The sequence below is a fragment of the Anser anser genome (genome assembly GCF_964211835.1).
Source record: "Anser anser genome assembly, chromosome: 12".
Lineage (NCBI taxonomy): Eukaryota > Metazoa > Chordata > Aves > Anseriformes > Anatidae > Anser > Anser anser.
Window position 1 is genome coordinate 3167308 of NC_139733.1, and position 14993 is coordinate 3182300.

A 14993-nucleotide genomic window follows, 5' to 3' on the forward strand; every position below is an offset into this window, starting at 1 on the left:
AACACCCCCAATGCTTCCTATATCCTAAGCTGGTGCATAATGTGAATGTGGGGCATTCCACTCTCCACTTTTCTGTAACCTGAACAAGGCCTGAGCAGCATTGTATCAGAGAAGTGGAACAAACTCTTTAGAGTTTCTCGATACAACAAGAGTCACTGGGCTAAAAAAAAAAAAAAAAAAAAAAAAAAAAAAAAAAGGGCACTTTTTAATGCATATTCTCCCCCAGGCAAGTCTCATATACATCTGGGGCATAATGTCCAGCACACCAAAGTACTGAAGCATCCAATTTTCCTCGTATTCCAGTAAGGTCAATGAAGCGTTCAGTTACTCCGACTCCCCTCACCACTATCCTTCACTTCAGAACACAGGGGTTCTACCAGAGGTCTTTGGTGAATAAATGAACTCCATGTAACCTCAGTGTAGGTATAAATGAATAAATGACTTAACAGTGCATGGACCTAAATGAATAAACCTCTATCATATTGAAAGACACCAGGAGTTTACCTAGGAAAAATCAGATGGAAAAGACTCTGCAGGACAACTAAGGTAAACATATCTGGTCAAACTGTTTGGCAGAACTCAGAATTCCATGGGAATGTTTACTATAAAGGTGATGGTGCAATACAGCCTACAGCCAAATACAGCACTGAAAACTTTTACAATTTTGTTTTGAATTCTTCACTCCTATCAGTTGATGGTTTTATTATAAAAGAATAAATGTCAAGCTCAGGCCCTTATACACAGCCAAACAAACCTATAAATAATTTACTGTAAATAAGATTTTAAGACCTTTTTATAACGAGGTATAAGTTACTTACCCTACTACTACTATTACAAAATCCAATAAATTCCATCCATTTCTAACATATGCATTGGGGTGTAATAATAATCCATATGCTATAATCTTCAAAAATGTTTCAACTGTAAAAATTATCAGGAAGGCATATTCTACTTTTTCCTGTAAAAGACAAAGAGAAAGTAAAATGAAAGACAATGTAATTTAGCAACTCTTTTACTAGTTACAATTCGCAGTAAGAGGGTAAATTGTATTGATCAGGACTATGGAGATATAGTACTTCATGGCAGTTTATTTATGGGTTTTAATTGCACAAGATTTAATGATAGCTGCACTGACAAGGTTATAATCATATAATTGCATGAGATATTTCCTGTTTTCACATTCCACGAGACCAAAAGACTCCAGTTCTGCAAACATGGAAGCACTCTGGGCCTTTGCTTAAGTAAATAGTCCCACTCAGATCAATAGTATTCTTTATACTCATTAAAACCAGAAAATGCTGTAGAATAGGGTCCTGGAAACATCCTTAAAAGGTACGCAGTAGTATACTTACTTTCACTATTCTTTACATCAGCCTTTATTTAATTAGGACAGAGTTCTGCCTAATAAGGGAGTTTGAGACAGTGTCATTATGTACTATGGAACTTCAAAAAGTTATTGTAATCTATCTAGCAGGGTCTTAATTTAATTTTACTGTCTTACATCTTTTTCTTTTTTACGTGGAAGTTTATATTGACTTATTCTTCCTTCCACATCACTACTATTGCTTTAAATCATCCAAATATGGTTGAAGAAATTTTAATTTAGTGTATCACCACCTTGCATCATTGACATTCCAAATTCACATTTGCTTCAATACTTTTTTACGATATTATTAGCATCTTCATTTTTACCAAAGATCACATTTTAAACCAACATATATGTTGAATCTCTTTTCAGAGCTAGTTGCATAATATTTTTGTGGCTTTTTCTTTCTTGAGTAATAGCATATTTGATTTGGATAAACTGTAAAAATCACTGCTATCAAAACAGGTTGATTAACGCATTTTTTCTTTTTACTTTCATTACTTCATTGCTTTGTATAATCTTTGTTTTGTTACCTGTCATTATGCAAATATTAGAGCTAAGAATACAAGACAGAATGATTTTTTTTTGTTATTATTATTTTTAATTTGTTCAAGCACTCATGGCTATTGCTCACTATTACCACACACAGCATTAATTACATGGACCATAATTGCTCAGTAAGGACTACAAACATCTATGCAGCAAAGACATTACACAGAAAACTATGTATTTGCTATTTGTTATACATCCTGACACTTTCACACACAACCAAATAAAAAACAAACATGGTCCATTCACAATTTAAAAGGAAGATTTTTATAAACTCGTGCAGAGTCTGAATTCGAGGGGCCAGATTTCTTTTCCTCATGAAAAGGGCATTTAGTGTTGGTTATGTATAGGACATGATATATCCTTTTATAAATCTGACATTAGTGAATTAATAAATGGTAGAAGCTTATCCATAAATCACATAATCCCTTCCACCTCTAGCAAGTGACAACCTGGAATCACTATGAGAGGTAAGGATTTCCCTAATGTGAAGCAAAGATCCTGCTCTTCTCAATCCCATAGATCTGCATTTTCCCTCCAAATACTGCTTATAAACATTATAGATCTTCACCCAAAGCAGTTTCTCCTCAGCTATGTTGTTTTGCATGAGTTCTTCTGGCCCAGTGATACTAATTGATACCCTTCTCCAGTTATTTTTCCTAATTCGTATTTCAAAATCGTCCCTTCCACTTACCTATTAATTTATTACTGATAAACTGGAGCAATTACAGGATAAGAGTGAGGTGGCCTCACAGAAGCATGAACGCTTTGTGCACCAAGAGCCATCACAATTTTTTAGCTAGAAGGCACCACAAGGGTTACAATAATATGAATTATCAGCATTTCTGAGAACCATACTGCAAAAATGCTGAAATTCAACCAAGTCCTACCATGTATACATTCCACAATAACAGCTATTTCTGTCTCCCTGCATACGAGTCTGTAACTCGGGTATAGAAAGATAAATAATGTAAGACAACATAAGGAAGACAAAAATATTAGGTTGGCATTTGCTATAGGCAAAATACATATCAGTAGTCACAGTAGTAAAAACCAACACGAAACAAAAGCGGGGAAGCTTCATATAGGCAAATTTCACAAGCTTCTTACCGTGAAAGGAATGCAGGACTGGACCAACCCTTCTAGGCCATCACAACCAGTCTATTGTTATTATAAGGAAATATGTAATTTAATACTGCCCATGAACGTACCAGATTCCACCCTAATAACCATCTTTGCCCTTCACTGCTCCCCTTCCTGGAACGTCTTAATGCTCTACAGGTATTTGGGCTAGGAACCAGTCCTACGCCCAGTGAAACTTGCTTAATAGTCACGTACCCTAGCAGTTCATTTGTTACAGTTCACATCTAACAACTCTATCCTACCCACTTAGCACTCATCTTCCCGCACATTTTATTTCCCTTCTGTGGAAGCAGGACTGTTTCCTAGTTCTTAACCAGCATAGCAAACATTCCGTTCATGCAATATGTGATACAAGGCAAGCTCATTTTTTAAACCCAATGGCGGTAACTCTTACTGTCACTAGCTTACAGCTTCCGGTTAACAGATCAGGGAGAAAAATGCTATTGCAATTTCAGTGCAATTACTGTGAAGGTGTACCTTCCAAGCGAGATGGAAAATGATAATACTATGAAAACGAGCATTTTAGAGCAGCCAAGACAAAATGAAATCACGTTTTAGCACCAGTAAGAACCACTTTTATTATGGATAAATATGGCATGTGGAATACACATTTTTGGCATGTTCATCACCTATTTTCCAATTTTTCAAATCTTCCTCTAGCATGTAGATCCCAAAGATGATTTTTGAATGTTATTCTCATCCTACTATTTTTTAAGTTCTACCTGTTCTAGAATCAACATAACAGGACCCTACTCCTCCTTCTTATCCTATTTTCTTTTTGAGGTATGCTGGAATATGGAAGAAAAACAGCTACGGCATGTGACCAAGATGAGCACTGGGTTCTGGCCCACTGAAGACCAGTAGCAGGTGGCACTAATCAGAAAGGAAACAGGCATTAGTACAGCTACTCCAAAGCAAGGCAGAGCTCTGGATGGGTAATTAACCAGCCACAGACAAGTCCTTTGTGACTCCTCCACAAGATCTGTTACCAGATGGTAGAAAAGCTACTTCTCTCTTCTCCTTCATTCTCTTCAATAATGTGAATTGGAAGACTCTACCCATTTCAGTTTGTTTTTTTGTTTGTTTTGTTTTGTTTTGTTTGTTTGTTTTAAAGAGACTTGAAAACTTTCATTTAACAATTATTTCCCAACCAATGAGTTGATCCTGCAAACTCCCTCTTTAACAAAACAAAGGGACTGCTTGTTTTAGGTGGGAATCATAGGAATGGGTTCCTACAGTTTATGCTATTTCTATCTGAAAATTTATTTCCCTGAAACTAAGCTTCAATCTCTGTAAAATGATATCAGAAAAATATAGTGAGATGAAAATCAATTATATTTTTACCCTGCATATTCTCCTGCAGAGTTCTGTTAGTTTAATGATAGCAGAAAGCCCTGCACATGCTTTTATTCATCTATTTTACTTTTGGTAGTTATTTTCATGAGTAAATTCTTATCTACTACGTGCTTATCTAGTTCTTAAAAGACTAACATGGAAAAAAGATGTAAGTTTGCTTTTGCAAGGCATTATGATAATTTTTCATTATTAGTCATTTTGTTTTTACTAGTTCAGATAATGGTATTATTAATCTCATGCAGGGTAGATAGAATTCTTAGAAGTTTTAGAAAAAGGATAAAGAGTCCTAAAAACAAAAAGAAAGAATGAAAGGAAGAAATACATACTGGCACCCTGCTTCCTAAGTTCACAGGGTAGCTCTACCTAATACAAATTCAGTGCGGACCAAGACTGCAGGATGTCCACATCTGAATAGCAGCTTGAGTTCTGCACTCAGAGCATTCTGAATTGCAGTGCATGAATAAAACTGAGAAGTCAGTGTGTGCCAAAGCAGAGGGGCCATATGAAACCTTGACAGCTGGACCAACAGAAACCTCATGAATTTCAGAAAAAAAAAGTGTAAAGTTCTGTACCTTGGGTAGAATAATTTCATTCTTCAACACAGGGTGAGAAAGGACCCAAAAGTCACAGTGGACACCAAGTTAAATATGTGCTCATTGTAAGACAAATTGCACACTGGGCTGCATTGGGAAGAGCGTGGTCAGCAGATTGTGGGAAATTATCTCAACTCTACACTGTGCTGTGAGGCTGCACTACTACTGCAGTTTGGGGCCTCTTAGTTCAAAAGCCATGTTGAGAAAGTGCAAACTCCAGCAAAGAAAAGATCACCTCTCCCTCAAAAAGGAGGTTAAGAGAAGGACAGTGACTATATAGAAGAACAGTGGACTATAATTATCTGCAGGGGAGTTACAAAGATGATGAAACCAAATGCTATGTAACAGCAGACAGTAAAATAAGGGGAAACAGCCACAAGCTCCATGGAGATAAGAAAAACTTCTCTGCCAACAGGGCAATGTGTCACTGGAACAGGTGGCCTCAAAGCAGTTGAGATTTTGAAGATGCAGCTAGACGAAGGCACAGCTGATCTGATCTAGTGCTGGCAACAGTTCTGCTAGGAGCTGAAGGTCTAGATAACCTCCAGAGGTTTCTTCCAGTTAATATTCCTGTTATTTTGATACATTTCACATAATTCTCACATGGGCACAGGGAAAAGTACAGACAGAATCAGGACAAGTACAACTACCTACATCCACTACACATTCAATATATGCCCCTGCAGTCTACACAGTGTTGAGCATTGTACAACAGTTTTCCTTCTTTTCTGTGGAAAAATGGAAATGTGTGCCCTAGTTCCAGAGTTTGCCCTGAGATATGTATATTCATAATGGATACAAGATAGAATTGGGGATGATGCTATTAACTGAGCCAATGGCACAAAGAAAGGATGCTTTTTTAACAGAATAGCTAATGGACATTCTAAGACCCAATTTCTTGAAAACCCTGTTAAAAAGGAAAACATTTGTATACATTGACAACTAAAGAGGTAAATTATTTTCAATGCTTTTTCTTTGTTTCCTCCTTTTTCCTTCCTCTCTTCCTTTTTTCTTTTTTCCTTTTGTCTTTTCATTTTCCTTCCTGTCTTCATGCTCTCACATTTTTTTTTAAATTCACATTGTGTCTTCCACGGGGTCCAGAGGAGTGATTTGGCACACTGGTTAACACCAATATCCAAAGTATACAGGCTGTGCTTTCTTTACAGACTGTTTTTCAGTAAGTGGGCAGCCAACAGATGTTCTTACACAAACTGCAAAGCTGACAACCTGCTCACCCTCAGGAAGGTACTGGCAGTCCCTCCTCACACTTCTGTCACCTTCTCCCAGTCACTAGGGACATCATCCATCTTTACCTCTGCAACCTAGGTAGATCTACACGCCATACACCACCTAGTGCATCCAGAGCTTAAGCAAGCATTACTCAAGAGTACTCAAAGTGTAATCATCCCATTTTCAGTATTACTGCAAGGGCTGCAGAGGCAGGTTTTCTATGTAAAGCTAAAGCAGTAAGTGATAATTTAAGAATACAGATGGAAGACTGCAGTTCTAATGGATTATGAAGAACACATCTCTTATTTTTCTCTATGGTGGAGAAAACTATCCCTGCACATTTTATTTTGTTCATATTAGCTGAGATCTAAGTGAATAATTTATTCCATTAAAAATGGAAGTAGGAACACTCAGAAATAAGACAACTGAACTAAAAATAAGGATACCTGTATGACTGAGGCCCTGAAAAATATCTGTATTGAAAAGCAACTGAAAAGACCATTTTGCTTCTACAGATCCAATTAGAAATTGTATACAATTACTAACATCTATTATGGCACTTAGTTCTAGATTGCATTACAAAAGTATCAGGTTAAAAACTGATAGCTGTAAATCTAAAGATGTTAGGGAGCACAAAAATATGTGTTACTAAGGATCTAATCGTATTGCAGTACAGATTAACAGCAGTTTGCTCACTGACTTGATTCCAAGCAGAGCTAGGTCCTCTATCTTCTCAGAGGGCCAACTCCTGCCAGGCTGTCTAACACTTCTGTTAATGTTGCTCAAACCCTTGAAGTCTCAGAAATCTCTTTATGAATATGTGATGCAACAACAGGACAGGTTAGATATGTGGCCATTCTCATAATGCAACAGACCATCACCCTCCACTTTGATATCAATAATTTAGTACCAAAAAAGGCTACCTTTATCCACTGAGTTTCAGTGAAGTCATTAGAACATTTTCTCAGCAAAGAAATGTTTGCATTCTTATTTTAAGTAAATCAGCTTAGCAGAAACCCTGTTGCTCAGGAAGAAATCTTTTTTTTCTACCCTTGCCAGATGGCATACATTAGTCATCATTTATTATCCTCATATTTTCAAAATCTCTGAACAAAATAGGCAAAGCTACTGCTACATATTTGAACATGACACACTGAAACTCAGCATATAACTTAAGATGTCTCACAAGAAAATTGCTTCAAAATAAAAAGTCCTTGGTTTGCAAAACCTTAATATATTATGTTATATAATTAAGAGTCTTCTCATATTAATTCCTACTCCCTGGGCATCAAAGATTTGGATTAATTCTTAACTGTGGAAATGTATTTTTGCATCCAAAGTAAAATGCATGTATCAGAATAAAAACTGCTTATCAGAGGCAGATCAGAGACTCCATTTAAGGGAAGTAATTGAACTGATCACCCTTCTGCAGATCAGCCATGCAGAAAACCAGATACAGATATCATTTTACGTATATGTTTGACCAGCAATGGTTCCTCACTTTTAATTGCTCCTAGGGCACCCTCCTCGCCACATCTCAGAGAATAAAGGTTTAAACGGATTTCAGATTCCTGAGGACTAGGATTCTCACTGGAAAAGAAGTGCAGAGCTTGTGTAGCCAATATACCTCAAGGAATCAGTTAAATGCTCACATGGACTCCACTTTCGGTAGCTAAATTTTCTGTACGTTTTTAATCGAGTAGTAGCTGTCCTCCTTACATAGTAACTGCTGAACAACTCTGTTAAAAAGACACTCCATCTAGAAATATATACTAAAGAAAAAACATTTTTGCATATGCGTGGACAAAAATCTGAGATTTTTTTTTCCAAAATTCAAAAGGCAGTAGCTGGAAATGTACTAAGGTGGCTAATCCACTTTCGGATGTTAACTTGTAATGTGTCTTTAAGCATTCAGAAGTCTATTTGGGGAAAATCTATCCAGAAGTCAAAGTCTAAACACATTCTTTAATTTACAAAAATTTCTACTACAAGTAAAAAAAATTTAGCTTCTGCCACAGTTGTGAAAGTCTTGAAGAATAAAAAAGAAATGAATGCTTTGGCTCAGCGGTAAAATCCAGGGCAGCTCTGGGCAGGAATTTAGCATGAAGCTAAGAAATATCTTCAGCCTTCTGTAGCTCTTCATAGGACACAACCATACTACCAGAGATCCACGTTTTGACTCTTACTACTGGTATATCCAATAGCAATGTTGATATTTAAGAGTCATTACCAAACACGCATTCTATATTCAGAAGGTACTGCTGACACTAAGTAATTGCTACACACTGTGAGCATTTTTAAATCAGTTTATATAAAACTGAAGGGATGTCATGTTCTTAATAGCACTGCTGAATGACAAATCTCACTCACAGAATTATCACTGTTTGCAAAGAGGATACAAAATGTTTTCATCTCATTTGAACTGTGAATTCACAATCGTTTGGTACAGCCACAATTAACAGTTCCACTCTCTAGACCTCAAGCAGGCATGTATGCCTGCAAGAAAAGAATGCACAATGGGACAGCTCAGAAATACTGTGCACAGCCAATGAGCAAAATGGATTTGTAAGCCATATGCTGAAATGTAATTAAATTCAAGTGCAATTAAATTCCGCTTTTTGACCAATGTAATCTGAAGTAAAATTTGAATAACTTAAGTCACCAAAACAGTATCTCAATTTTCAAAAACAGTTTTAGGTTGCACTAATGCCCATGCTTTCATCTGCCAGATGCTGGCAGCCACAGATAGATGACTAAGCAGATCATGTTTAACACTGATTACTTTTTTTTTATTTCCTGCAGTCACTTCCCCTAAATGCGCTGTAAACCTGCATTTCGCCTTTGAATGTGATTGCTTCTCATACGTTTAATCATGGTGGTTTTTTTTTCCCATTTTACCTTGTAAATAACACAATTATGGAGATATAGTTACACACCTCAGGTCTATAAAGAATGATTTGTACAGACAGGAAAATGGTACATCCAGATGACAATTTTTCATGCTGGAAACAAGCCTCTGTGTAGACCCATTCTATTTTTGTACATGCTGTACAAAATCTTTGCATTTTCTATGTGTATGTTATTACACACACTATTCCTACTCTCCTACATTCCCTTGTACAGCACAGGCTTTTTCTGATTCATACTGTTCTGAAGGAACAAGGTAAACGGCATGATTTTGGAAAAGTACTCACGAGTGACTAAATACGTAACTGACCCACCAATTTACCATCAACTGAAAAATTATCCAAAAAACAAAAAAAAAAAAGGAACAATTATCAAGAAAGTATTTCTCCATCAAAAGGAAAATTTGAGTTCTCTTGAGTACAGTACATCACTTAGCAATAACTATATTTACAAAGTGTGAAAGGCAAGTTGTAGAAATGCCAATAGGTAGCGGAGTGCAAGTTTCAACCCTAAATCCATACTAACTCCTACTGAAGATTAAGCACAGCTTGCCAAAGGATCTGAATTGCACAACAGAAAGCAGGCCAAGCAAGCAATAAAGAATATAACTCGAATAGAACCCAAATTACTTGGGTGTATTTCTACTGCCCTCTTATTTAATTGATTATATTCAGGAAAATAAACTCAGCAAAGTAAGGAAGTAGGAAACAATGCTTATGTATACTGTCACATATTTTTACCTTATGCAGTTGACTAGAGTCAGTGTCAAGAGATGAATTAAACATGTATCTAGTCAGAAAACAGCATTAAAGTAATCTTAAACATATTTTGGTACTCTCCAGCAATTTTGTTTATAAGGGAGCAGATTTTGGCTAGACACTGTGGGGAGGGAGGAAACATACTCAAATTCTCAGAGAATTTTTAAACCATTTTCTAATCCCTGTAAATTCGCCTCTGACCGTACAGAAACCAACAAGCAGAAAACAAACAGGTGCACTGACAGCAACAAATCCAGTACTTTATAAACTTATGTTAGAACATAGAAAACTTTCAAGCGTTCCGAGACTAGTAACAAGCCCACATTTTATGTTTAACTTAAAAAATTTCTTTAAAACAGAATTCCCAGAATGTTCAAAGTGAAATCAAAAAAAAAAAAAGGGCAAGGTGGGTTAAAAAAAATGCATTTCGGCAATATTTCATTCATGTACAAAATAGAAATATATTAATGACTACCAACAAAGATGACATACTTATCATTGTCTTCAATCTACCCTGCTTATATATTCTCTCTTCTGGTCTTTTCCCCTCCCTGTTTTTTTTTTTTTTTTTGTGGGAAAGCAGTGCTCCCTACGTGCACTTTAAGAAGGATATGACTTACTGTTATTACTTTCATTTATTTTATTTGGAAAATTAAACAAGCAAATAATTTAAGTGTTTAAGTCTTTTCATAAGCTAGCAGTAGGTTTTAAATTTTTTTATGAACAATGAATGAAAATGGCTTTAATTTCAAATATTCTATCTAAAATACACTCAAAAATATTTCAAAATAAGGCAGTTCAGTCTACCACCTATTCCATTGCCCTTTTCGCTTTCTTTTCCCCCAGCAAGCATCTTCAAACATAACAGTCTACAAGATTCATTGTATTTATTTCATTTTTTCTTTCCTTTGCACATATTGAAACGGAGCAGAGAAACAAAGCAGGACAGGCTACAGAAGTGAAGTATTTTAAAAAATCAGTAAGTGGTTTAGAATACTAGAGGATGTAAATCCTCTAGACCAGGATAATAACGTTAAGAAATTTGATCAGACAAAGAAATATGTATTTAGTTCTTTGTTTCTTGTTTAATGTTTTCCAGCATCAGACCAACATTAGAATTTCACACGGATGGTGTCAAATGCAATGCATGTTGTGGATATGATATATATATATACAGCTTGTATACTGTGGAGTATGGTAGTTAGATAACATGTTCAATTGTGAAAAAATCTAATGGCTTTCTGGTAATGACATGCTACATATTCTACATGTTCTATAACCTCTTTGGATTTTTTTTTTCTAGGAAGAATTTCTTATATAGTTAGATATACATTAATTTACATTGTATTTGTTAGGAGGTAATATGCAGTACTGCACTATAAAAAATAACTCTCAGAGTAATTCTGGGAAGACTGCACTACTTATGAGCAGACAGCCTGCCAGAGCATTAGAAATCATAAGCTACAAAAACGTCAACAGCAACAATGTTAATGAAATAAACTTTTACCTATAGGAGAAGGCAACATAGAATACTTCTTGTAGACACTGTTCAAAACAAAGATGTGAAGAACAGAAAAAGAGTTTATCTGAACTGACAGTAGAATGGTCTGCAATACCCATGAAAATGCAAAAGCACAACTTTATCCTTGATTGCCGCAGTTTGCTGAACAAATTCTACTACTTATCCTCACCTATGATTGTTTCTGAACCAAATGGCTGAAGTGTCTAATAAAAATTTTACTCCTCAGTCATCAAAAAAATCCAAGCTTTTCTCCTGACAAGATATTGATGAGTTAATACTTTGTAGTAAACTCCAGATATGCAAAATTTAAATTGACTGAAGAAACTGGGATTTTCCTGCAGGAAGACAATGCAGGGTGATTCCCATTTTGTGTGGCCAGTAATTAAGTATTTGGATAACAATGAAAGGAAAGACCTCTATATTTCTTTCAACTGGAACAGAAGGTTCAATGAACATGAGAAGTGCATTTTGTTTATTCATCAGACTAGTGAGGGTCAGATTGTTCTGGCCGTTTCATAATCATGAAAATGCTGACTTCTGGAGCAAACAGTTGCAACGAGAACTGTACTCTTTTGCCATAATAGTCTTCAATGGAAACCCTTTGCTCCCTAAAATAAAGGGTATTAGCCCGTACATTCCTTGCAAATCTGGACCACAAGGAAAAGAATTAAGAGGTGGAATGGTTCTCTGTGCACATCGAGGAGCTCCAAGAAAGAAAAAAATAGCACAGTTAAAACACCAAATTCGTACTCTGTCCACATACGAGATCAGTGACATATATGTCTTCATTTCATCTGTGCTCAAATACTGGTAGACTCTTCTGAAAATTAATATTAAACATTAAGAACTTATTTAGCTAGTTTCTAGTAATGGCACCATGTTGAAGACTTACTATTTTCTGTATTTTAACCTATATGCCACACTAGTAAAGTGTTCAGCGGAAGTAACGATAAGTGTACTAGCTTAGAAAGAAATAAACCTCTGGAATACTACCTATAGTCATTGCTGAAACACTAGAAATACTTACAAAATTAAAAAGTAAATTGAAAGAAACGGAATAAAGTTGAAAAAAACATGTGTTTGTTCTTCATCCCTTATACCTTTTAATTCAAATAAAAAAGATTTCTTACATAGTATTCCCTCCCCAAAAAAATCTTTAAAAAGTACTCAAAGGCAATGTACTAGACTTGGCCTAAAATAACTATATCAATTACTGTGATCTACAGATCAAACCTTAGCGATAAAGTCTGCAACTTCTGATAGAAAGAAAAATATGAAACTGCCTGCCCTAAAGCCAAATTTCTTTCTTCTCTACAGATGAATCAGTTTTTATTCTCTCTTGTCAAATGTTACTAACATTAGTTAGTAATCCCCCAGTAGCTGCTGCAATTACAGTTTCAGATTCTGCAAGTGACTAGGCTTGTTTGGTTTTTTAATCACTAGCTAGCCTTAATATTAAAGGCAGTAAGCAGTGCTCAGAAAATCTCACACACTTCTAAGTGTATCCTTGCAATTTCAGTTATAACACAAAGTAATTTTCTTCCTCATTCCAACACAATTTAGTAGCCCAGGAGATTAATTTAGGTTGAGTTTCTTATTCCATTTTCCACTTCTCCATACAGAGCAATATTTATCAGGAAGATTGTCTTGTTTTTATTATTCTTATCTGAACTGCATCTAAGCTTTTTTCACTTATTTCAGAGATCAGTCTTGATTTCCAGAGAACACCGTGTCTGGAACAATATATTTGTAAGTACTCTGTCACAGTTTCAAGTTCACTTCCACTATCTCTATAAGGCAGTTTGAGTATACCAACACTTGCTTTTTCCCCATCCATAAAACAGCTCTCCAGGTGATGTAAAATAACTCAGTCCCTATAACTTGCTCACAGCTACTCAGTGAAATAGCCCCTAAAGCATATTTACAAGTTGTGTTCTCACAAGTAATTATATGGAACAAGATACTACCCTTTTGGAAAAAATATAGACTTTTTACACCTCAGGAATTGTAATCAGGTCTACCACAACTATTTTCAAGTAGGCGAGAAAAATGATTACTTTTATTAGATACAAATCACAGAGACATAGAATGCATTCTTCAGTTGTATGCACAGAATTTCAACAACACTCCTTTGCTCAAGATGTTTATGTGGAGTCAGTCCTGTACTTTTCCAACTTCTTCTACTTCCATACTTGTTAAGATGAAAAAGCGATCATTAGGAATTCAGCCACAGCTTGGCTAATTTGATCTCATACATTCTATAGAAATGTGCTCTTAAATTCATATGAGACATTCCTATGTGTTTGTATATATAAGTTCTACTAATGACACACAGCCTGCCTGGCCCACCTGGACAGTCCATCCCAACTGTCATTTTGCCAATGAGACAGGGAGAGTATGTACAGCCAAAAAGTCAGAGTCTATGTATTACAGTTAAAAATGGGCACTTAGTACATTTAAGTGAGGACTCAAGTACATGAAAAAAGCAGAATAAAAATCAAGAGAGTTGGTTCCTTGTTTTAAGAATATACAAACATTACCATTGAACAGGCACATTATGGTACCAGTGCTTATGGGACTGTGTTAAACTGTAGCTAAAATTTTGATGTAAAACTATTTGGCTGGACAGAATGAATCACCATCATCTGTTAAAAAAAATCAGAAAAACTACTGTATTACTAATAGCGTTCATCACCTCCAGAAGAAGGAGAGAACCCGTTATATTGTAAACCTAAGGTGTCATCTGTTAACCTATCCCTCATTGTCTGTGCAGGATGGATATTAAGATTAGGGCCACAACGTCCTCCTTTGATTTTGAACATTTTATGTTATCTCTCAAGTATGAAACTGTTTACAACACTGAAGAAATTCAGATTACAACAGCGGAGAATTCTTCTGTTGCATAAACATGCAAAAAATAAAAAATCTTCATCACCTCTGATGAATGTGAGTGTCTAAGTGAGAACATTTTACAGCCAGAAAAGGTGAATTCAAAATGTTATGACTCCCACTGTTTGAGTGATTTGAAGATTGAAGAACGCTCTTATAAAATTTTATGATTCTATTTTAAGTTTTAGTAAGTGTAATAACTAAGATACAAATCTCTCCATCTTAACGGCCTGGAAAGACACTAAGACATGGAAATAAATTTATACTATACTTTGATCTTTGAAATAGCTATTTGACGCATTGACATATATTCTCACAATCCGGTACTACAATATGCAATGGCCAGTGTAAATACTGGAAAAACTGAGGTTTGAAACCCTTAACCTGGGATAAAAGTTAAAAGGAATTTCCTCTGCAAGTCCTTAAATCAAAATTACTTTAGCATAGGCAAATACCATTTTATACTCTTTTGCTAATGGGCCATTTTATATTGCAAGTTTTCTACTGTATGATTCCATAACAAACACCAATCCTTTGAATCTGGAAAGAGTTGAGGGTCTTCATCTTTGCAGAAAAGATGTTCAACTCTGCAACGTGCAAATCTGCAAGATGAAACATTCAATACTCTGCAAGATGAAGTCCTCAAAGATGAACAAAATGCTTTAATTAAAACTATTTCT

The 14993-nt window shown here is 35.7% G+C and overlaps 1 protein-coding gene across 26 annotated transcripts in view; it reads right to left on the bottom strand.

Annotated features, from left to right (window-relative positions):
* Positions 1-14993, bottom strand: part of CACNA1D (calcium voltage-gated channel subunit alpha1 D) — a 186600-nt gene that overhangs the window by 120284 nt on the left and 51323 nt on the right. For all 26 annotated transcript variants that reach the window (XR_014571618.1, XM_083795885.1, XM_083795894.1 and 23 more), the window contains exon 4: positions 819-958. Coding sequence is in view for 24 of the 26 variants with exons in the window: in XM_083795885.1 (XP_083652011.1) it covers positions 819-958 (140 nt within the window). In the remaining 2 variants the exon portion in view is untranslated. The remainder of the gene's footprint in view (positions 1-818; positions 959-14993) is intronic.